The 24,476-nt window shown below is 34.3% G+C and overlaps 1 protein-coding gene and 1 long non-coding RNA gene across 2 annotated transcripts; both read left to right on the forward strand.

Moving 5' to 3' along the window:
* The first annotated feature begins 953 nt into the window (after window positions 1–953).
* Window positions 954–1,835, forward strand: LOC128172317 (uncharacterized). The gene is made up of 3 exons (XR_008242246.1): window positions 954–1,083; window positions 1,258–1,389; window positions 1,806–1,835. It is a non-coding gene; the product is annotated as an uncharacterized LOC128172317 (long non-coding RNA).
* A 17,177-nt stretch (window positions 1,836–19,012) lies between these two features.
* LOC128172313 (CX3C chemokine receptor 1-like) lies at window positions 19,013–20,335 on the forward strand. Its single transcript, XM_052838106.1, has one exon. It carries the CDS (start codon window positions 19,040–19,042, stop codon window positions 19,913–19,915), a length of 876 nt encoding a protein of 291 aa, XP_052694066.1. The 5' UTR covers window positions 19,013–19,039; the 3' UTR covers window positions 19,916–20,335.
* The last annotated feature ends 4,141 nt before the right edge of the window (window positions 20,336–24,476 follow it).

Consider the following 24,476-nt stretch of genomic DNA (forward strand, 5'->3'; position numbering starts at 1 on the left):
TCATTTTGTACCTAAGATAATCAATATCTGAGGATAATTACTCGATGCAAACATGCCTTTGATAACAAAGGCTTTTGTGATATAATTGCTAATACCCAAGCTAATAATGGCCAATTCTCTTCAATATTAATTGAAACTCTTTTAAAAGAATGTTATACGCGAATAAAGATAACTCTGGCACCTAAAAAAATGTAAATTTATTAAATTCACAAAGTAAAGTTACCGAAATAGGCCTTTGACCTTCTCATCTCAGAATCCATCCCTTTTGAAAAATATTTTAACTGTGCGTGAATAAGGAAGGTTTATTCTTATATATACATCCCTGATCGAATGTAAAAAAAAATGCATCATGAGTACACGAAGAAGGCAGTTTGTTTACTTAGTACATGTACTTTTAATTGCGAAAAAATACAATGTGATAATTAGTAAAAGTTATCAATATATGTGAGTAGTTATAAGCCTAGTTCCAAAGATACATGTCTATTCTGATTTCCTACGGTATTTCAAGTTTGTATCGACGCAAAGTGGAATGTCACAAACGAAATATATTTAATTTTGTTCCTTCCATTTTTTAGTGATTCATGAAAAGCGTTAAAGAATGTTTCTGTTTATTTCAGTTTAGACGTATTTACACACAGGAATTGGATGTACATTATAAAGAAAACGTATCCCGTTTTTGCTCAATGAGAAATGTGCAATTTGAATGTCCAGTAATGAGCCTGTCAGCACCGGGTGAAAAATATGAATTAAGGTGGAAGGCTACATCGTCACAACATGTCTGACATCCGTTCGAAACGCCATTTTGTTCCGGATTGATAATATTTTGTCGTGGTACAAAATAGCTATACACCGTTAAATTGAACTCTTCTAACTAGGGAGATGATATAGGAATAGTCACCAAAACGCTTTTAAGTTTGTCAATTTTCTTCCTGTTTAAAGCTTTCAACTAACACTGATTATCAGCTGTTTTGTACGGAAAACGTGGAATTTAAATAATTTACTGTTTCACCGCTATTGGCTATACATTTTAGTCATGTCATCTGCAACAGACGATCATACATTTGTGACGGATTATCGATATAGGTAGGCAGATATCATATTTTCACTTAAACTATATATGTACGATGAATATAAAACGAAAGCACCGAAGTACGATCTCTTGAATTAATCCCAATTTCCCAAATGTAAAACATTTGCAGTATAAAACTACTTGCATTGAAACTTAGACATTAAACTAATGTATTTTGATTTAAATAGATAAAGCTAGGTACATGTAGCAATAGCAGTGGAAGCCCGTATTTGCAAGCCAGTTGAGGGAAGGACAGAATTCTGAAAAGGAGCATGTTTTTCATTTCCACACGTACATGTGTATCACTATGGACATCTTATGTATGTATTAATATGCGTATGGTTGTTGTTTGTAATTGCTTTTGTATATAAAAAAGGAAAAGACAATTTCACTACTAATATTTAGTTTTTTGAATAGTTAAATATATTTAATGCGTTCATCAAAATTATAACTTTTCATCTTCAAATATCATCATAAGCACTACAAATCTTATATATACACATGTACATATTTAGCATAGACTTGTTCCTTTTTTTAAATTTTTCTTCGTGAATTTTATTAATTAAAAACTGGTCCCAAGATATTTGAGACCATGTAAAATAAAGAAAGACAACTCTTAAATAGGATCTTTCATACCAAGATTTTTGCAATAATTCAGTATTTTCTTTAATTTTTCAATGTCATTCAATTTCTTTTTTTCATCCTATTAACCAATGAATATTGTTTATATTTTCAGATTTTTGTGGGATTTTGTCCAGGAGTTTGCCTAAAAAGAATTTTTTATATTTAAGTTTCATATTTATGTGGATTCCAATAAAAATCATACAAACTTCATTCATGATGATTTTGTCTTTTATTTCTAAACTTAATGACATTTCACTTTCATAAGAATTTTAAAACAGAAATGTTTAAAAATTTGATAAATAAGGGGTTATCTGGAACCAGACTGATATTTTAAAAATTCTCTAGAAAAAGGAGTATTGTATTTTGAGGTCTATTATTGTTGAATATACATTTACCAAAACAAAAACTTTAATTTTAGGCATCCTTAATCAAAGCAAAGATAATCGTAAATTTCATTTCTCTTTGGTTAAAGTACTATATTTACACAGCAAGGTGTACTGAGAAACAAATGAGTTTGTCTTATGCAATGTCGTCTTTAAAGGTTTTCAATGAAACACAGATTTTTTTTTCTTCTAAAAATGGCGAAAATGAAATTTTTGATACGAATTGAAACATCTTGAATCCACTTTTTACTTGACTTTCACTCTCTTTCTCTCTCTCTCTAATTCTCTAAAATAAAATTAGCACTTCTGATATATCATATTTGAGGCATCTTAATAATAAATTGTATTTCTGCAGAATGTATTTCTTGTTTGATCTGTTTTCAACATATTAAGATTCTCCGTAGCTTGAATTCCTAATTTGCATTTACGTGCATTATATTAAAGTGAAATCTGACATATAACAATCTTACAATCGCAAATAATGAACACAGTATAATTTTGCCTGAATATGTATCTCTAAAACGTCGCTTTTTAAAAAAGAACTAATGTAACATATATACATACATGTATATCGTTTTAACATACAAGTTTATTCACTTTCGACGACGCCCCCCCCCCCCCCCCCCCCCAAAAAAAAAATATCCAACATTCAAAGCAGGTTCTCTTACTCTGGCATTTTACGTTTTAAAGTTGTTTTTGAATCTGTGAAGCTTGCACACTTTTTTTTTCACTTTCACAGCACCATTTGCAGTTTGGTCATGGAAGAAAACGTTGTAGCTCGTGTTATGAACAGAAAGTTTGTTTCCATTTAGAAATCACCTGATGTTTCTTAACACTGCAGTCAATTGTGTTAAAGCGGTATGTTCCTCTTATTTTGGGAAGCCATTTTGGGTGTCACCTCTAGTCTGGAATAACTGTGTCAAATATGAATTCTACTTGTAAAATCTTTTTAAATGTGCAAAATAAACTAAATTGAATAAAATAGTTAAGGAAAAATAACATTTAGCGAGGTCAGCAAGGGATTATATTTTGTGGCGGAAGGTTTTTCAGAACATTTCTCATAACTTAGTTGTTTTTAAGTAACGTAATTTTGCTTTCTTATTTTCAGTTCAGAGCAAATTTCCAGATAGTTTATGCATTGATGCATATCTTCGTGTTGTTTAAAAAAAACCCATATTTTAACAATATGTCAATATTTTTATCGGCATATATTGGCAAATTTAAATGATATCATAGAAAACAAGAAAAAATGAAATTCTATTCTTCCCTAAAATAACTTATTCCATACCATATCTCAAAATTAACATTATATACCTATTGCTTTTGGTTAAATTTTCTGAATTTGTAAGTTTCTTTTGACAAGTTGTCCTAATTTAAGAAAATGTTTGAGTCTTTTAAATAATTTCATTGCATGTTGAATTATTTATACAAAAAAAGCGGGTTTTTTCGTGCAAAAAAGTCAAAATATTAATTAGGGTAAGCAATTGGAAACTTTAACTTTATGATAATTTGAATTTTATTAATTCTAAATAACGTTAATTTGTATTTGATACCTTGTTTCATTGCGATAAAAAATATAGAGGAAAAAGCCATTGTGTGGAATTTGCACATTCAGTGCACCAAAAGGAGCATATATACCCCAACATTTTGTTTCGAATATTTGTTTAGCTATGTGTGTAGATGTTAAAAAATACTATAGAAAAAAAAACCTTTTGATCGTAGGATCCAACGTCCTTAAATAGAGGATATATTGTGCTAGAGAGATCAAACCAAATAATAATTGAATTAATTCGCCATTCTGAGTTTTCAATAAGAAGATATTAATATAGATATTAAACATTGAAAAAAGTACAGTAACTATTTGAACAAACATCACAAGTCACAATATCATTTAAATGCGTGTTCTTCAAAACTAGCACTTTGAAGGGCTATTGCATTAAAGCAATGTATACCTATTTAATGCTTTTGACGAAAATATAGACTAAATATCAAAACTATGGTTTTGAGAATAATGTTGAATCTTTTCTAATACATTTGTGTCTAATTAAGCTGTGACGAAATGACAAACGGAAAGACATGTTTTCATACCTAATATAACATTTTATATTTCTTAGGTTACAGTTATACATTTGTTGAAGCTTAAAATGTACAAGCAAATATTATGTGGTCAATATAAGATTATACTTTTATACATCTTGTCAGTCTTTTTAAAAATATCATTCTTTACTATTGGTGTTTTTTTTTCTAATAAGGTATTAAAAGTAGTTTAATATTTTATTCTTAGATTTATTTGCTCAAGGAAAAGTTATTGAACGATACATTTAGCCCAAACGTCAGATAATGTTACCGAAATTAAGAAGTTCTCATTATCTATCGAATTCCAAAATAAAAAACACTTTCCTCTGTAAAATGACTACTCTTTGGAACACTTTGTAAAGTAAATAATCGTATTATGTGAGTGAGAAATGAATTGTTATATCTTCTTAAGACCTATTGAGTTAGCTTTTTTCTATTAAATAAAACCGCAGGTTTGAAATCTTTAGCATAATTTTGAACCAAAAGCTTCATCTTTTTCCAGTCTTCCTAAACCGTTCTCGTCATGACCTGCATTCCATTTCCCATTCTTTGTATGGTCATTTTGCTCCGTGTTGCATTGAAAAGTAGCGATGCTTGAAGGTTAAGTAAAACAAAACAGAAGAAAATGTATGTGCAAATATTATATACAAATGACTAAGATCTATGAATAGTCTACTAAACAAACTAATGGTCGCCTACTTCATATACAGTGCAACACCAGTAAAAAATCTTTGAGTTTGACATTTCAAATAAATTATACTTTAAACACATCAAAAGACAACAGTAATAATACTATATTGACAATATTGAAATAACACAAGCCATCATCTAGGATATACATGTATGACAGTGTGTATACTTATAAGGAACAAAACAATTCAATTTTTAAACAACAAAGCTGGTTATATCGTACAGTCAATTAAGTGAAATATTTAACGAGACCACTAGCAAATAATAAGTAATGATAATTATTATGTATCCTTTGCGCTTTTGCAATATACTTTTATGATTAGCATTGGATTTAACACAATCATTCGGTAAATTAAGTAAAGATCACGATACATATTTGTGTTATTCAGTCAATTGAAAGATAGCTAAAAGGAACGTGAAATATTATTATATAGTATAGTTCGGCCATTTAGTCATCACCTTTCAAAACCGTTCCGTTAACAGTCAGTTGACTGAATTTGCAAGGGTCCATCCTGGGAAACATTTGTTCTCATAATACCGTACTCCCAAACATATTTTAAGCTGTTTCAATTCAATTGATTAACAATGCTACATGTCATCTTTGAAAATAAAAAAAAGCTGTTGTGCATAAAATCCATATTAATATGGTTTTGACAAGTATTTTTTTGTTATATTCAAGGCATATATATTTAAGCACACAAACTGTTTGAAATAGTGTAATTAAACTGTTGATAATTTTATCTTAACTAAGGTTTGATAATATTTTGAATGCATTTTTTAAAATTCTTTTTAGTATCCACGAGGCTCCTTTAAGAACTTTTCACACGGTATTTAAATTTTAGTATGTTTACATGTATTTTGTTTATTCAGCACTATGTATTTTGTTTTTGTTCCAATATTTCGTTATATATTGGCTCGGGTATATAACATTTGTCATATAATTTTTTTTTTTGACAGCGTGGTCGAAAGGCTGCTAGCCAAGAAGAGTTTCAATCTCGCGCTGTTCCATTGGTTTCACTACATTGGACCACAAATGTCTCTTTTAAAATAAATTAAACCATTAAAAACATCATAATTTCTCAATTTATGCCTGCATCTCTATTTAATATAGATTAATTTTATCTATTTTTTGTTCGCTTAAAACAGACTTTAAACTATATAGTTGTTGACGTCAATGCACTCTAGTGGGCCGTTGTGTATCAACATTTTTTGGTCTCTTAAAATGATATACGGCCCCCTTTTGTGGGGGGGGGGGGAGGGGGTGCGTTAATTAAAATAATGTACAAAATAACACAATTTTAGGAACACTTAACTTATTTTCAATTATCCAGTGATAACACAATGGTTATTATTCATTGTAAGATCTCTTTTACATGTTACTAATTTAAATGTGAGACAATAGTAATTCTGACTTGGCAATGAAGTCAGTTTAATTTGAAAATAGTTGCCGATAGTTGTCGGTTATTTCTCCTATATAAAAAATAGGTGGCGCACTGCTTCTTGGCGTCCTAACTTATTCAGATGTCTGGAAACAGTAACATAATTCAATGATTATCAGTGAGACTGCAGTCAGACCATTGTTCATTTTGTCGACTTACCAGGTTTAATACGGAAGAAGACACTATCTCTTTTGGGTTGATCATTATTTTTAGTGATCCGAGTTTGCTGAAATTGAAAACTTTTGATGTTTAAACACCGTGACTCATTTGAAAAGCTTATTTTCAAAATATGGTATTCCTGATACAATGATTTTAGTCAACGGCCCCCAATGCTCAACTACGACATTCACCAACTTTTCAGGAAGCTATGGATTAGTTCAAAGGATCAGCAGCTCTCAATTTGCTCGGAGTAATAGATAAGCAGAACGTACCATGCATACACTATACATACACTCGACTGAATTCAGAGAGCAGTTGATCAAAACAAAACTGTCACCAAAATCAACGCACAAGCTATATCAGCCTTGTTACACTGATGCACAATGTAATTGTATCTGCCAAAAATACACACGAAGAGAAAAAAAGCATGTTTAGACACAAGAAGCAACGATTTTTACAAAATAAATTGATTATATATGAAAATATCTCTGTCTTGAAGATCGTGCATAGTACTAGAAGTAATAAAAATGAAATTTAGAACAAAAATGCGTATACCATCATTGCAGTTGATTAATAAATTAAATAGCTTATCATTAAAGTTTTTAAATCAAATATGACTATTGGGTTACTGAAATCAACCCTCTGTCCATCTTCGCCTACCAAGGGTTTCGGTCCACTTTGTTCCCCATAAATCCTTGGTGGATTTCATTCCGAAAACTCGGTGATGTGGTTGCGCTATCTAGCGAGCAACTTGAGTTACGCCCCTTGCATATTTACATTTTAATTGAATTAAACGGGTTATATAACCACTGCACTATGGCATTAATACAACTACCAAATATCGGAACATATATAACGATGCTATGAAATACGAACTAAGTTATAGCCTAGGGAAGGCACGGCATGTTTTATTGATAGTGTTTTTGTAAGGATCTTTACCGGGAATGAAAACTTCGCCGATTTATATGAAAGTTTTCATGCCATAAAACCAGGTATCGTTGTCCTGAATATTGCAGACCAAAGAAATTATATAAAACAAAGTTCATTGAACCTTTAAAAGCAATAACCATAAGTTGGAACGTATATATCAACGGGATAGGCAAATTCTACATTTGCCATGCTTACTTCCCATGCTATCACGCGAGCCTTGACAAGTTTTATGTTCAATCCCAGTAAAATATATAGGTTTTTAAAGCGATCTGGTTAGACCATCGCTTGGGAGGCACTGTACTCGAGAATTTGTGTCTTAACTTGTTAGAAGCACCGATTGTTTTACCAAAGATCACACTTGTGTTTTCTTTTAAAGTTTATATTTACAACCACTGCGATTGGATCAGCTACTCGCAGCTGCAGCCTATAATAAAACGGAGCTTGTCACTGAGTTTTCGTAATGAAATCCGCCAAAGGTTTATGGGGAGCAGAGTGGACCGAAAACCCTTGGCTACGAAGATGCTCTCTGCCACTGCCTCCAGGGAACTCATTTTATAACCAGTTATTGAAAACCTATATATCGTTGGCTGTTTCTTGTAACTTTTTCAAATTTCTAACATATGAAGGTTTTGGAAAAAACCATCATTTAAAAAGTTATCTTGCATAAGAACAAAAAAAAAAGCGCGAAGATGCTCGTCAATTAATGTACATTTGACTATAAAAGGAATATATATTTTCTGTCCAGGGATGTTGGATTTGAGTACTGTGGTTAGAATCAAATTTATATATCAATTAAATATTACATGTATTGTATTATGAACGTTTTCATTCGTAAGAAACACAAGCTTGACCTGACGTGAACTTTGCAATCTACACGGTTTTTTTTCATTTCTATTTATATACGTGTAGAAGCTCGTCATTACAAAACTGATGACGTAATGAACATTTTACGTTCTACACGTACACCTGCACGTACATGTTAGTTTGCTTTACGTCTCCATTATTTAATTGCAAGTACATATATTTTTTTATGTTTACTCCAACTGACTTAGATCCGCCAAAGCGTGTCCACCACCTTACTTTCATTTGTGATCTTTCGGAATGGTTTATCGAACATGTAGGCCTTTTATTAATTGTACAATAATTATTTATCAAGCAAACGTGAAATTATACAGAGTTAACGGACATTTTCTCACACGTCTTAAGATACTAAGGGGTAAGCAGTTACCTCCCTAGTTTATTGACAATATGTCTTGATTTCTTAAGATAGAAATGCATTATAATTTTCGATATAGGAAACATTTCTCTGATAATAATCATAGTTTTGTTGCATTTATCGAAGATTTGATTTAAAAGACTGAGAAGAATATGTATCTTCGTGTGGATATTTCTGTATTGATTGTAGGATATGCACAGGGTGATGTCAATGCCAAATTCAGCAACATGGCTGCAACATAAAGAGGAAATAATTCCGAAACCTGTAGTAATTTCATTGAGCCTCTTCTAAATGTCACCATGATCATTAACATTATAGAATTATGACATTTAGAATTTGATGCTAAATCGTACGAGCAATTTGTGAAAATTCATTCGTCCACTTCACTACAATTTAAAAAACAATGATTCGATGAAGGACGTTCTACAAAGGTATGGGTGACTTTTCTACCAAGACAACCGAAGAAGGTAAACAAGCACGGGTTAAGCGTTGAAAATTTTGTAGCATTTTCTTTTAGTTTTGACAGTGATGTAAAATCCTAACGAAAAATGTTTAATTTTTTAGCGTTAAACATTTCTAAAATGTAACATTTGTAATTTTTATAACAAAATCCATGAGAAATGTCTGACCAGAATTGTTTTAAACTGTCCCCTACCAGTTTCACCGGAGGCTTTCCTCTGCGTCCGTCAGTTAGTCTGTCTGTCCCATTTCAGTTTTCCACAGTTTTTTTTCTTTATGCGTTTAAGGAATTATATGAAATTTGCTGAACAGCTTTAACATGCTAAACTACAGATCAAGTTTACACTTTTGTAGCTCCTGGTTGACATATTTTCGAGATTTTTTTTTATTTTCCATATTTTTAATGTTTGGGTTCGTTATTGGGTTCGATGTGTATTGAATAAACGAGGAAAGTATGTGGTCAGTAAAAATATCGTGCATTACTTGTACCATTCCTTTTTTGCTTACACAATACTCTCAGAATGCTTGTTCTGTTAGTAATACAAATGAATATATTTTGATCGTCGGAAAACTGATTATCATACAGACAAAAATGTTATGTCAGGGTGAAAGAAATAGAGCCCGTCAATGCTTGCACATTTATTTAAAACATTGAAGTAATCAAATGTTTCTATCTTTAAAATGCTTAGGATTGACATATTTCAGTTGCGGACGAAAAACAATAATCATGTTATAGTATATTCCGATATCATTATTAAAAAAAAAAAGATTAATTTATGTTTATATGTATATTGTTTGTTAGAATTGTTTGAAAAAATATTTAAAAGACAATATAATATTTAAAAGACAAAGCATAATATTTTAAACTTGCAGTTTATCCGAACATCTGTGGAAAATACATGAAACATACTTAAAGTGCAGGGGAGTTTTTTTTTAATATCCTTTTCAATGTGTTTATTGCGAGTAAATTCAATGCCACAGCAAAATACCACAGCCAGAATGAAAGCAGATAATCTTAGCTTTGCAGTTTCCGCTCGATTTGTTATCTAAATAGGTCGGCATTTTTGAAAACCCACGCCATTATACGAAGAGCAAGGATTTAGGAAGGAAGATATTTTTGACGAATGTAAGTATCTTCCTTTGCAGATTGACAGCTTGGGTAGAGTGTATATGTACAAATAAATGCTTGGCGTTAAACAATAATATATCTGTATACTGCCTGTGACATTTAATTGGCAATTCTGTACTAGCAAAATGCAAATCATATGTGGTAATTCCATTACCATTTTGTTTTCAACTTTCATAAACAATTTTTATATTATACAATTAAAGGGCCGGGCAGGGTCACGATTTTGTTCAAGAATTATTTTTCCGAACGCTGCTTGGTCCGATTTTCTCTCAAATTTTGTCCACCTTTTTAAACGATTGTTATGCTAAATTTATGTATAAAAATCGACATTGCAGTAGTTTTCCCAGTAAATTAAGCCAAATTTCAATGTGCGAAATTATGTTCAAAATTTGTTAACAAATCGAGAATCCTCTCCCTCTTGTAAGTTCCCTGCTTCTCTGGTAATCCTGTCTTGGGACATATCCTCGGTGCTTGATACATGGAATATGGTAATTCTTCACTGCCTCTTGGTCAGATAGTTGATTAAACTGAACTTGTATTGTGTCAATCTACTCATCAGAAACACAATGTTTTCATTGTCGCTTCTCTTGATTTGGATCACTAATGTTCTAATTCCAACATGTGTTCATCAACGTACAACTGGATAAAGTCGATAATGGTGCGGAAAAAGATGTCCTTATATGTCTCGTAAATCTTGTTTAAGACCTTTTTAGAACACGATATTGTTATGATTATCAGGTGTCTAGTGTGTTTATGTTTTATTCATGTGTGTGACGTCAAAACGCGCGACAGGATTGGTAGTGTCGTCTGCGAGGAGAAAGAGACGCCAAGGCCTCAGATAGGAAGGACATATAGTTTAAAGAATCCTCGGTAAATCGGCTATGCCGTGCGGAATCGAGCTGACTGTTGGACTGTCTTTTTACTTTTCGGGGAACTTTGATCCGTCTGTAAACTGTTTTTCGTCCGTGTGTACGTAACTTCCCATACAATTACACAGTCCTGTCAATTCCGTCGGCATTCCATCAGCTGAGTATATGTGAAGTTTTCTTATGATTGATCGAATCTGTATTCTTTGAATCTTTTGTGTGTTTTGTTATGTATGTAATCTATTAAATGTGTAGAATTTAATTGTTTTGACATCTGTCTTTTGTAAATGTCACTATATTTAGATTTGGGGTTGTTTTATGATTTCTACGTTCGGCGCACGTTACATTATGGAACATCTCTTTTGCTTCAATCGCACTATAAACCTAACCATTGGTGATTACTCTGTTAAGAGGGTTTCTAGCCTAATACCCCAATTTGCACAATTCTTTATATCCTTTTGCTGAGCACTGTAGAATTTAGCTAGAATACCTTCGGTACCAAACACATTGCCATATGTACTTTCGAACTTCTACAAAATCTCATTTTTGTTGTCAACATTACCTAATAGCATCAAGGCAGTTTGTGGCTCACCTTTAAATGACCTTCTAATAGCGTTTAAGATGGTCTTCTTGGAATATCCTTCTTTCCTAAGGCATGTTACCTCATATCGCCAAAGCTCATAGGCTGAATCACTTGTTACACCATAGAACAAAGAATCCGCTGTACCTGTGTATGACGTCATTGAATGTTGTGTATTAATAAAATGTTGAACTGAAACATGGTGTCAGAAGTCCTCCAACGAATTCACCTCGCCGCATAATTCCTAGCCAGCGAACAGGACCAAGCCTTCGCGGAGTGTGAGAAAACAAAGCCAGGATACCGGGTATACCGGCTGTATCACAGCCCCGACCATTCCGTAAATTCATCACATTCTTCGCTTGTAGTTCGCCCCAGCATCACACGTACTCAGTACGGCCGCCGCCATATTTCCTAAAACCGCAAAGAGTATCCACATATGCGCATACCCTTGTTTAGGTGTTGTTATCGATATATTTTGCACTAAGTACATTGTGAAGGACATTTCATCAAGTAACATTGCAGTTATAACCTTGTGCATTCATAAACTGTGAATACTACGCACATTTCTCAGAGTACAGTACCGTCCAAAAGTAAGGCACGATGGCGTCTAAAGACTTACCTGTACCTGCCCCGATGGTAGTGAAAGGTGACATGAGAGGCAATTGGAAATTTTTTAAATCTCAGTGGTCTAACTATCAAATTGCTACAAGCCTCGTTAAGAAGGAAATGCCTGTCCGGCTAGCAACCTCACTGACAGTGATGGGTAAAGACTGTTTCCAAATATATGAAAACTTACCTCTAAGTATTCAGGATAGAGAGGATATTGACAAAATCTTAGAAGAATTAGATGGACATTTCATGCCCAAGACAAATGTCATTTATGAACGCTATATATTCAATACTGCAGACCAGTTATCCAACGAATCCCTTGACGACTACTTGTGCCGCTTACGAGAACTCGCTAAGACGTGTGAATTTGGTTACATTGCAGACCAGATGATCCGTGACAGGATAGTATTGGGAACAAATGATCAAAGCGTCCGTGGAAGATTACTTAGGTAATCTAAGCTCACCCTCAACAGTGCCGTAGACATGTGTAGAACCAGCGAGAGAACTGCAAGTCAGCTCAAGAAACTACAGGGACAAGGTGAAACACACAGCAACCAAGCCCAAGTCAATTACGCAGCTAGAGGAGGACATAAGAGGCACATAAAAGATGTAAAGCACCAACATAAAAGTTTACAGCACAGCCACCAGAATATCCAAAGAAGGCAGATTTCAGATGCAAATACTGTGGTGGAAAACATGAGCGAGGAAGAGAGAAGTGTCCTGCATACAAACAGGTTTGCGGCAAGTGCAACAAGAAAAATCACTTTGCATCAGTGTGTCTGAGTTCTAACTCAGCTGTTTTTCAGCTTGATGATGAAACTGATGATCGTTGTGACAGTAGTGATTGCGAAGCGTGTTATACTGTGAAGACCACACATGGAAAGCAGTGGTTCGCAAAAGTCAAAATCCATCTCTCTGGATGGCCTGATACTAAAGACGACGCACCTATAGCAATACGGCCATACTGGAACGTCAAAGACACCCTCACAGTACAAGATGGTATCATCTACCACAGTAGCCGTGTTGTCATTCCGACAGCCCTTCGTCCAGATATGCTTCGACGTACACACTAAAGCCACCTTGGAATCGAAGCTTCCCTACGTAAAGCTCGTGATTCACTGTATTGGCCCTTAATGAACGAAGAGATCAAAGACTTTGTAAGCCAGTGCAGCACCTGCAGCACATTTCAACATAAGCAACAGAAAGAACCGTTAATGACACATGATATTCCAGAGCAGCCTTGATTGAAACTTGGAATTGACAGCTTTTCCGTGAAGACTGATGACTACCTTGTTACAGTCGATTATTATTCAGATTTCTTTGAGCTTGACCTACTTCCAGATACGACAGCAGCCACAGTCATCAACTGTTTGAAACAACATTTTGCGCGCCATGGAACTCCGGAAGTTGTTGTCACAGATAATGGGCCCCAGTTCAAAGCAGTGGAATTTCACCAGTTTGCATGTGATTGGGAATTTCAGCACGTTACCTCTTCCCCTTATCACAGCCAGTCCAACGGCAAAGCCGAGGCAGCAGTAAAAATAGCCAAGAACATGGTGAAGAAATGCAACAAATCAAGATGACCTTTGGAAGAGCATCCTTGATAGGAGGAACACCCCAACGGTTGACATGGCCAGCAGTCCGTCACAACGTCTGATGTCACGAAGAACTCGTCATTCATTACCAATGTCACAGGAGTTATTCCAACCAAAACTCGTGGATGATGTTACAGAGAAGGTGAAGTTTAAGAGACAAAAGGCAAAGTTCTACTATGATAAAACCACTAAGGAACTTCCAGAACTGGAAATAGGACAACTGGTCAGAATGAGAGCAACCGCTGACCCAGAGAAGAAATGGAGTTATGGAACTTGCGTGGACAACGTCGGAAAGCGATCGTACTTAGTTGAGGTCAACAATCGACAATATCGCAGAAACCGCAAAGATCTTCGCGCTACAAAGGAACCTCAGAATGCCAATACGCAGCCACTCCCAGAATATGATGTTTTGGTAGATCCACCCCCAGACATGTCCGACAGTTCGAATCCGAAAGACCAACACGTGAAAGATCCGTCTTCGCAAAAGCCCAGTGATCCACATACAAGCCTCCGTACAAGTTCGCGGGACCACAAACTTCCAAGGAAATTTGCGCACTATGTCATGTGAACATTTGTTGCAAAATGTTTATGCATTGTTTCGAACGTATGTTGTACATTGATAATTTTTTTTCTTCCTTCATTTCTTAGCTCAGAAATACTCATGCTTGAATTATACTCGTGTTATGTCAAAACAGTATTATCATTTTATTAATGTTTGTGTGTTAACTTGGTTATCATTCAATTGATTCAACTTTAAAGGAAGGGAGATGTTAGGATGTGTACTTGTGTATGACGTCATTGAATGTTGTTATTAATAAAATGTTGAACTGAAACAGATGACGATGTAGCATCTGCCGTCTCTTTGGAAAGTAAAAATTGATCTGTCTTGATTGGCATCTTAGGGATTGCTTCCGTCTCTTTGCAAACATCAACAAGTTTGGACATTCATCCAAGCAAGTCTGCTGGAATGTCAGCTTTTTCGGTTTGATATTAAATGAAGACAGAGTCTTTACTAACTGGTCTATCTTCTCATTTGAAAGGAAGCCTCCTTCAGTTGGCCATCATGAGATTTGTTATGTCCCATGGTCATGACTGATAGCAAACGAAGCTACAAAAATACTAACGAGGTAATGAAGATATAAAATAATAGGTTTGAAAGGATTGTAGTCAACTATTGTCTAGTGATACATGGGGTGACAGAGGGAAAGTTCTGTTTGAACTTATATGTAACGAAACGCAAATTCAAAGTAAATATGAAGTTGCTTTTTTGTTGTAATCCTCTCAAATGTGTCGATAATATGAAAAACGACGAACAGCTGATATGCTGCAAACCTAGGTGTTGTTATTTATCAACCAAGTATGGGTATTTTGAATTTTGATATCCTTTCTGGCGGCTTCGTCAACCGTCTTGTTTTGTATGTAGATTGAAACTCACATGTGTTGAGGATTTTCTGTTTATTTAGTGCCATCGCTAAATGTTTAGAAACTTTTGGTGAATGCACTTACTCTGTATTCTATATTTGTATGTTGAATTTCATTTTGGTGGATCCAGCAAATATTTGGATATAAAATTTTGTCTGCGGTTTTCATTTTTGGTTTGTTCACCAAATTTATACAGTGAAATATAAGACAAAACGATTATTACATATTTGTACTTAATTGAAATCACCAATACAGGTTTCTTTAAAACTCAAATAGTTGACAAAATGTTTTGCTATCATTGCGTTGTTGGTGGGTTAACCAATTCATGTGGTATATACACAAATCCGATATACAGGTCAGTATTATCATCATTAATACCGTTTTTTTTAGCTTGATCCACAAAATAGATTCATGTACAATATTCTATACACACCAAACGTTGTGCAGCTCATCTGTGTATATAAGTATAAAACATCCACCTTTACATGCCGTTCTAGGAAAACACTTATATGAGTAGTTGTGTTTAATAAGACTATCATTAATATCAATATGTAAATCGAGCCAACACTCGGACAGAAAAATGATATAATACGAGTCAATAATTGATATAAGTTCTTTGTTTTTATTCTATGGTATATCTGACGGTTTATGTTCCAGGAGCAGACTTTATTAGTGTTTAACGAGACAGATCCGGGGATTTGATATTTTTTCACGAATGGAAAATTCACTATCCTGACGAAATTCCTATGCCAAGGAGGCGCCGCGAGCGGATTCGATGGTTACAGCGGGGTCCTGGAGTTCGTACAATTTGCCATCTATGAAGAGTTTGTCCATCACTTGTTTTGTCTTATGACCGGCTCCTCAACATCGTTTTTGTATTGGATTGTTCTGGATACAGAAAGCGACGTCTGTCCTCGATTCCATATGGAAACTGGTCATGGATTCCATGACGCTTCCATTAAAGTTTGTGGACATTTTTCAAAACATGTTCTAAATCTCCGTGGTACAAGAAACGAGAGACAATAGGACGATCTTTCCCGGGGTAGAAACGACCAAACCGGTGCACATTATTAAATTAAATGTTGTTCTCGATTTCAAGCTCGTGATATATGAAGTCACGGAGTTTCCTTTCTGTGTCCTCGTTGTTCGTCTCATCTCAAAGGCCGGTAAAGACAAGATTATTTTTCAATGACCGACACTTTAAATCTAACACTAGGTGAACGTACATCTAACCGCTTTAAATTTTATAGAGTTCTAGTAAGCCTAACAGTTTCCAATCAGGTATAATATACTTTTTTCACTGTAGAACAAGTACCGTAATTTATTCTTAATACATGCATGCATGTAATTAGGTATAATTGATTATTATAATCTGAATGGAAGTCAAAAAATTTAAAGTAAATTCAATAGCCAATGATTTATTAGATATAAAAACCTTACCACATATGAGCTACCGTGAAGCAGTGGAATGAGCTGATTCTAGTAACAAAATCCCAGGATGGATACTCAATTTGGGCATTTTTAATTTTTTTTAGAGCAAACTCCGTTTTTAATACTTTTTTCTATTTTAAAATCATTGAAACTTGATAGTATATACATTATTCACTTCATAACTACCGTACATGTTCATGTAGAGTCAATTTCCCCTGCGTTGTGTGTCTTGACATGTTTTAATTTTTTTGTCTATAATTAATTTAGATCTTCGTATGTTAAACCTCAGAAAAACCCTGAAACTAACACAAACTAGAGGTACTGTGAGCAAGCTCACAATTGATACCCCCCCCCCCCCCCCCCCGCTAAGAAAAAAATCATAACGCGTGTATTTTTGTTATTATAGAAAATATTGGATGAATCTATTTCACTGTCCATTTTCTATAAATAACAGCTGTTTTTTTTTTGAAAACTGTTTATTTTTAGCTTCTAATATTCCCATTAATACAAGACATAACACAGACAGAATTTAGCTTTTTTGAAACAATGACCTTGAACTTTGTCAATTGACCTTGGGTCAGGGTCATGACACACCCTTTAATCATAAGCAATTTTTGTGTGAAGTAAGAACTTCCAATGTTTCCCCATAAGAAAGATATGGACATGACACGAATTTTGAATTTTTTCTGCCAGTGACCTTGACCTTGCCCGAATGACCTTGGGTCAAGATCATGACACACCCTTAGGTCATAAGCAATCTTTGTGTGAAGTAAGAACTTCCAATGTTTTTCCATAAGAAAGATATGGACCGGACACGATTGCACAGACAGACAGACAGACGGACGGACGGACAAGGTGATTCCTATATACCCCCCAAACTTTGTTTGCGGGGGTATAAATATACATAATATACACATAGGTGTGTCTTTTGCCCAGACGCACGGCTATGGGTTTTTTTTTCAAAATAAATACTTCACATAAAGGTTAAATATATTTGTCAATTGATCACAATTGATTAAATTTTCATAAAGTTAATACATTTTGTTGATAAAGTAGGCAGAATATTACATAAAGACTGTCAGTTTTTAAAAAGAGGCTTAAATGTGGCTTAAAGAGGTTTGGACATGAATGACAAATAAGTTGTCATTCAAGGTCGCTTAAAGATAGTTTTTAAGCTGCCTTTAGGCACCTTTAAGCCATCTTAAAGCTTTTTTTACGCCATCTTTAAGCAGCATATATAGCTTAAAGGTGGTTTAAAGATCGTCATTAAGCCATCTTTAAGCTATTATTAAGGGGGAAATTAAAGATGGTCATTAATCCTGAGTCACCCACAGATTGCCTTTGGCTAAAGGGTGTGCAGTGACCTTGAACCATGTCTCTAGGTCAAAGCTGAATGTCTTAGCAGAATTATATGAAAAATCCTTTTCCGGAGCATATCTTCTCTCCCCTTAGTCCAATCTGTCTCAAACTTCACTCACTGAGTGCCTATGGTCAAACGAGTTTCAGTAATCTTGAATTAAGTTCGTAGGTCAACGGGTCAATGTCATAACGTCATATGTCATATTTGGTCACACAAAAACTTTTTTTTCACAGCATAAATATACTCTCCACTTTGCCCTATTGGGCTCATACTTCTTTTGAGTAAAAGGTGTGCAGTGATATTAAACAAAGTTCCAAGGCCAAATGTGAAGGTCACAGCAGAATTCCATGAGCAATCCGTGTCCGGTATATATCTGTTCTCCTGGTTGTCCAATCTGGCTCACACCTCACACAGTGTGCCTACGATCAAGGGTGTGCAGTAACCTTGAATAATATTTGTTGGCCAAGTGTCTAGGTCTTATTTGATCACGCAAAATTCTTTTTCAGAGCATGTACATAAATATACTCTCTACTTGGCCCTGTTATGCTCCTTCTTCACGTTAACAGCACTTTTGGGTTAATGGTGTGCATTGACTTTATAATTTGAACAAAGTCAATGTGAAAGTCTTAGCAGATCTCCTGATAAACAGTTTAAGATCGTTTCCAATTATTATTTCCAGTTTGCCTTATCCTGCTCAAGTTAAACACAAATGCCTGTATGTCAGGGGTAACGAGATTGATTGAATTAAAAGTTTTATGCCAGCTTGAAAATTTGTAAGTTACAGGTCAGGGTCAAAGCAAAATTCTCTGAAATGCGTTTCATCCTACTGTTTATTATTTAAGGGGGCCCTTTGAGATAGTCATCATCTCAATGTTGTGTAGTTATTTTTCAATTCTTATTTACAGACGACATATGCAACTTATATACCAATACTAGCAGCACTGCGGAAAAAGTTTTATATTCATATGAATAAAATTGTGCATCGGGAAAACACACAGTACAATGGCGAATACGTATGTTCTGATTGCTGCATCAATTTTGTTCTGCATTGGATTTATTGGAAATTCTGTCACCGTGTGTTTTATTGGTGTGTCCAAACAGCTGCACACTCCGACATACGTCACAATTGGTTGCCTAGCAATGTCTGACGTACTCGTCTCCGTGACGCAATATGTTCGTACTCTACCTGGTCTAAAAATATATGTTGATGATAAATATACAGGTTCTATATATGGGATATTTACATTTTTATGTATTCATTCGGCATTTTTCCATATGGTATTAGTATCATATGTACGTTTTGTTTTCATTACAAATCCTCTGCACAGTTTGAATCTGACTTGTAAACAAATTTTGTTGATGTCTTTTGCCATTTGGTTAAGCTCTGTTGTCGTTTCCATCGGATACGGAGCAGATAAAGTGCTACTTTTATTAGACGTAGTATCTTTCGAAACAGCAGTTTTTGCTGAGGTTGGGTTTGGTTTGTATGTTTGTGGATTACCATTTATTATTGTAATTGTTTTTAATGTTCGAAAGTTGTATTATCTGTACAACCAAACAGCTTCTGTTCGACGAACCAGAATAGCAAACTCAATGTCTGTGATGTTTTGGATTATTATCGTGATTTATCTCCTGAGCACAATATATCCTGTATTTTACATAATCGACTTTGCAGTGTTAAAAGACAGGTCACTTCTTAATAGAAGTTTAGACTTCGTTCATAAAATGTTTTTCTTTTCATTGCTTGTTAATAGTTGTTTGAATCCATTGGTATATTTCATGTTTTCACCCCCTGTTTTAAGACTTCTATCCCGATTAAGAAAATGTTGTAATCATGGCACATATCCATGTATAAGTAATCCTAGTTCGGGTCTGTAAGTAAATACGGTACCATTTGATATCACTTCTCTCTGGTAATTGTGATTTCCGTCGTCAAAAAAAATTGTTCTACAAAAAACCGGTAATATTATAAAATTGTTTGAATATACGTCTTCCAATTTTATAACTGAATTTAAGTAGTTCTCCATCTGCAACAATTTAAGATGAGCGACCGGGAATCTAGTTTCGTACTGTTAAAAAAGTTGCAATTTACAACACACTAAAACTAAAACTTCGGCTAATTATTGACCGATAAAGCTTTTTCAAATTGGTCGTCCATCAATTATTTAGACAAGGAGCTACAGACCTGCAGCTAGAAGTTTTATAGACTTAATTTAAGCTTGTAAAAAAAAATAATGATGGAATTCAATTTCGTATTTTTTAACCGCAAAATATTACTGTTTGTAGTTTGTAAATGTAACTGCATGTGTTTAAGTTTGTTTTTAAGTCAGTCACGTTTAAATTGTCATTTTTAAAATATGAAAAAGTCCTTTTTTGTATATTAACCTGAAAGGCTTATAATCTTGAGTACTTTAATAAAGATGCAGTTTATAACAAAAATCTTATTTCGATAATGGTCAGCATACTGTAGCTATAATTAGATATATCAGTGTTTGATAAACTCCAGAGTTATTCAGTTAACAGAGAGCACAGGAAGATGAAAGTTGTACAACAGAGGACATAGATAGTTTGTACTAACACTTGTAAAATCGATCTCTGATCTTGGATAAAAAGGGAATAAAATACAACGTCTATAATGGGTTTCGAATCCGAAATCCTTAGAATTGATATCCAGTACTCTATTCATTCGCTACTTTTAACAGGTATGCGCTCACAATTAAATAACCTCCCAATTGAATGAATGTGATGTGATGCAATGCAATGCACAGCACACCTGCATCGTTTTGATCCATCGCGTTTACCCGTAAAAAGATATACATATTTGAGGTGCACGGTGTATGTGTATTCGCTCCATGACTGGTTGACATGACATAATTTTTAACATGAGAAAGAAGTGCTGCTTGTAACCAATGTAGCCGGAGAGAGATAAAGCTGCATGGTCAAAGTCTTGTCGCAGCTTATTTAAGGTGTTGGAAAGCGACTATGTCTTTTATGTTAACGACTTACTATTGCACATTGTCCTCTTATTTTGAACAATATATGGTACAAAATCGATTGATAGTTGTAACTTTTGGGGATATACCTGAACGAAAGATAAAATATAGCCAATCATATCGGAAGAAACAGTGATAAAATACAACAAAACTAGAATTGAGCTCGTTGCAAAAAACGAGGAGGTCTCTAATTACAGCTTCAAGTCAAGATGGGATTGTCAATCAGTCTTAAAAAAAACACCCACTTCCCCTTAAACTTTTCAGGATCTGACAGGTATTGATAGGAAGTCATCTTCACACGACCTTAACATCTGACCCATCAAGACTTTAGACAATCATTCTGAACTCTGTAAAAGTTGACAGGCAAATAAATCATACCTGTTTTCTATGGAACCTCCAGCTGCAAAGTATTGAAGAGTTACACCTCTCATTAAACAGATAAAGGCATGTATGTTATAAGTTGGGATGTATTTAGATGGTATGCGAATGTAGAAGTCCTGTAAAGATGACCTCCTATCGATACCTATCGGACCCTGACAAGTGAAAACTGGCGCTATTACAGACGAAGAAATTAACATATTGTAAGAAAATAAGATTCTTGGCAATGAAACTCCTGAAGCACCTTTGTACACTCTCTGGTTGAATAATAGCATTTGTTTTGTTTTAAGAGGTGTGACAGAACATTACAATTTAGGATTGGTGGACATCAAATAAAAAAAAATAGTTGACGGCACAGATATTCTCGAATATAACAAAAGACATACAGAAACAAGAACAGGGGAAAATATTTACTTGCTATCTTGAAAACTGTAGGAAGAGTTAACCCTGCAATAGGGGTACCCTATATGCAATATTAAGCCAAACATGGCAACGTTCAACAGCTGGTATTTAAAAAAGGAATTAATAATCAAAAATAAAAATCTTTAGCTAGCAATATCACCACTCTGATGTATGTACAATTGATCTACAAAAGAACAACATCGTATCTTGAAAACTATAGGAGGAATTATTCTATGGGTGTGCTATTGTACCCTCTGCCCAGAGGGCGAATGAGGCATATTACTATCATAGAAGCCAAGGGTCTAGACGTTATAAAAACGTCGATATAACTAAATGACTGCAGCTTACATAAACAACGTATAAATAATGATAACTCTAATGTAAAAAGATACATGCCCTTATTTTTATACATACACATTTGAGAGTACATATTAAAATATCATAATACTTTCTAAAAAAAAAATGCGGCGTTATTTGGAATGACAATGCATGTATTCACAAACCTTTTGAACACCCCTTGTACATATTAAAACACGATTATATGGATTTCATCCAAACTTGAAAATAATGCAATGAATGCATGTCTCGGGGTTTTAAAATACACAACCTTTAAATCTATGATAAATAATCTGAAAAAAAGAAATCCTGTATTTAATTAAAAAAAACATGCACGACTCTTTAAGAATAACTCTTGCTATCTGAATATTATATACTTATTGCCGATCTGTTCATATAAAACATAAATTTTATACGGCATATAAGTGCATATATTTACTGCAGTGGTTTTGGCTCTTTAATTGGAACACGCTGTTGATGGTTTGAAGGTTTTTTTGTTAATTTAATTAATGCCTGATTAAGTAAATCACAGTATACACAATATAGTTAGCTTTGTTGTTGAACATTAAAAATGCCTTCATTAATATAATACTTTTACAGACTAAATAGACATATTAAGTGATTATTAGATATGAACTACATGTAAGTAGGGCTGTCAAGATTAACCGAAAGATCGGTTTTTCGCGATTGAAAAAAAGTCGGTTCGATTCGGCACGTTCTTCCCGGATTTTGATTCGATTGAGGTTTGGTTTTTACACGCTCTCTCTGATTGGCTAGTCCGTTAAACAGATCGGGTACACTACCTTATATGGATAGCATTATTTAGCACGTGACAGTATTAACGTCAAACAGATTCTCTAATCCAGTGAATGAGTTGCAATGCATGACGGTCTACAACGGATTTACGATTCAACAAACGCACGTGAATTTTGTATGTTTCATTCACAATATTTAATTGCTTGCCGGAATGTTTGTACATCTTGATTTTTACTTTTGAAGATAAAAAAGCAAATATTACGTACCATTAACTTTGTTTCATGCTCACATTGAAAAATACTGTTGTTTTTGTTGATCAATTGTTGCTTCAAAAATGGTCAGTATCAAACGACTGACAAACATACGCATACAAGTACAAACAAACTTTCATAAGAAATTATTGAATAAGTGTGTGCACTAGAAATAAATACAGGTAACTGTTCATTTTTAACTTTAACATACGTGAATAGCGACGGTAGTAGAAATGCACAAATGTACAAACGCAGAAGCGCAAGCTATGCATCATAAAGTATTTGTCCGTTAAACATTCTGATTATGTCCCTGAAGAAAATATCAACGTGCATTCTACCAATGTTGTCCCAAATATGGGGTATCACGCGAAAAAACGGTACTCACTGTATCTAATTCAATAGAACATACCCCTGTTTTGAACATTGACAATGTGGTATTTAAATAGGTTGATATAAGTCGTCATATGCAATATTTTTTTTAATGTGAGCATAGAAATTGAAGTTCAGACATAATTGTCCATATTAATTTCATAAATTCTGAAAGATCATTCAAACTGAGTTTCCAAAGGACAATTCAAAATGGTAAATATTTTCAATACGCTTTGTATACAGTGAAACTTATAGTAGCCCAGAATGCCTTGCAACTCATTGACCTGATTGGTTTGTCGAAAAAGTAAACAGATGGATAATTTAGTATGCAAATGTATGCCGACGTCACAAAATATAGTGGTCTCGACCTGTTAAAGTAAACATCATACACGAAAATGGCCGGGAAGAAGTCGGCAGTTTTAGGATAACTTTGATTTCCTTAAAAAAGATGGAACAGATGATAGAAAAATAGCTGTTTGTAACATTTGTAAAACGCAGATAAAGTATATATGACTGGTAAATGTATAACGTCAACTATGACTGCTCATATCCTGCGAAGACATGAGATCACGTTATCGAAAACAAAAGCTGCAGCCGATAATTCTGAGAAAAACAAACTCATATCAACTGGGCAACTTCGTTTACCAGAAGCTCTTGGTCTGAGAAATAAAAACCTCAGATCATTGACAAAACATGGTGACATTACGAGATATATCGGCGTTTTTATTGCGAAGGATATTAGGCCGTTCTCGATGTTGGAAAATAGCGGATTCATAAACATGAACCGTGCACTAGATCCAACGTATGACATGCCAGGGGAATCACATTTTTCAGAGACGGGAATTCAAAAATTGTATGATGAAACAAAAAAAAGGGTTTGTGAAGAACTAAAAAACGCAGAATATAATATAAGAAAAATTTTATACATACAATATGAATTCTTTTCAAAGATTG

Source organism: Crassostrea angulata, chromosome 2 (genome assembly GCF_025612915.1).
Source record: "Crassostrea angulata isolate pt1a10 chromosome 2, ASM2561291v2, whole genome shotgun sequence".
In the NCBI taxonomy this organism is placed as follows: Eukaryota; Metazoa; Mollusca; class Bivalvia; order Ostreida; family Ostreidae; genus Magallana; species Magallana angulata.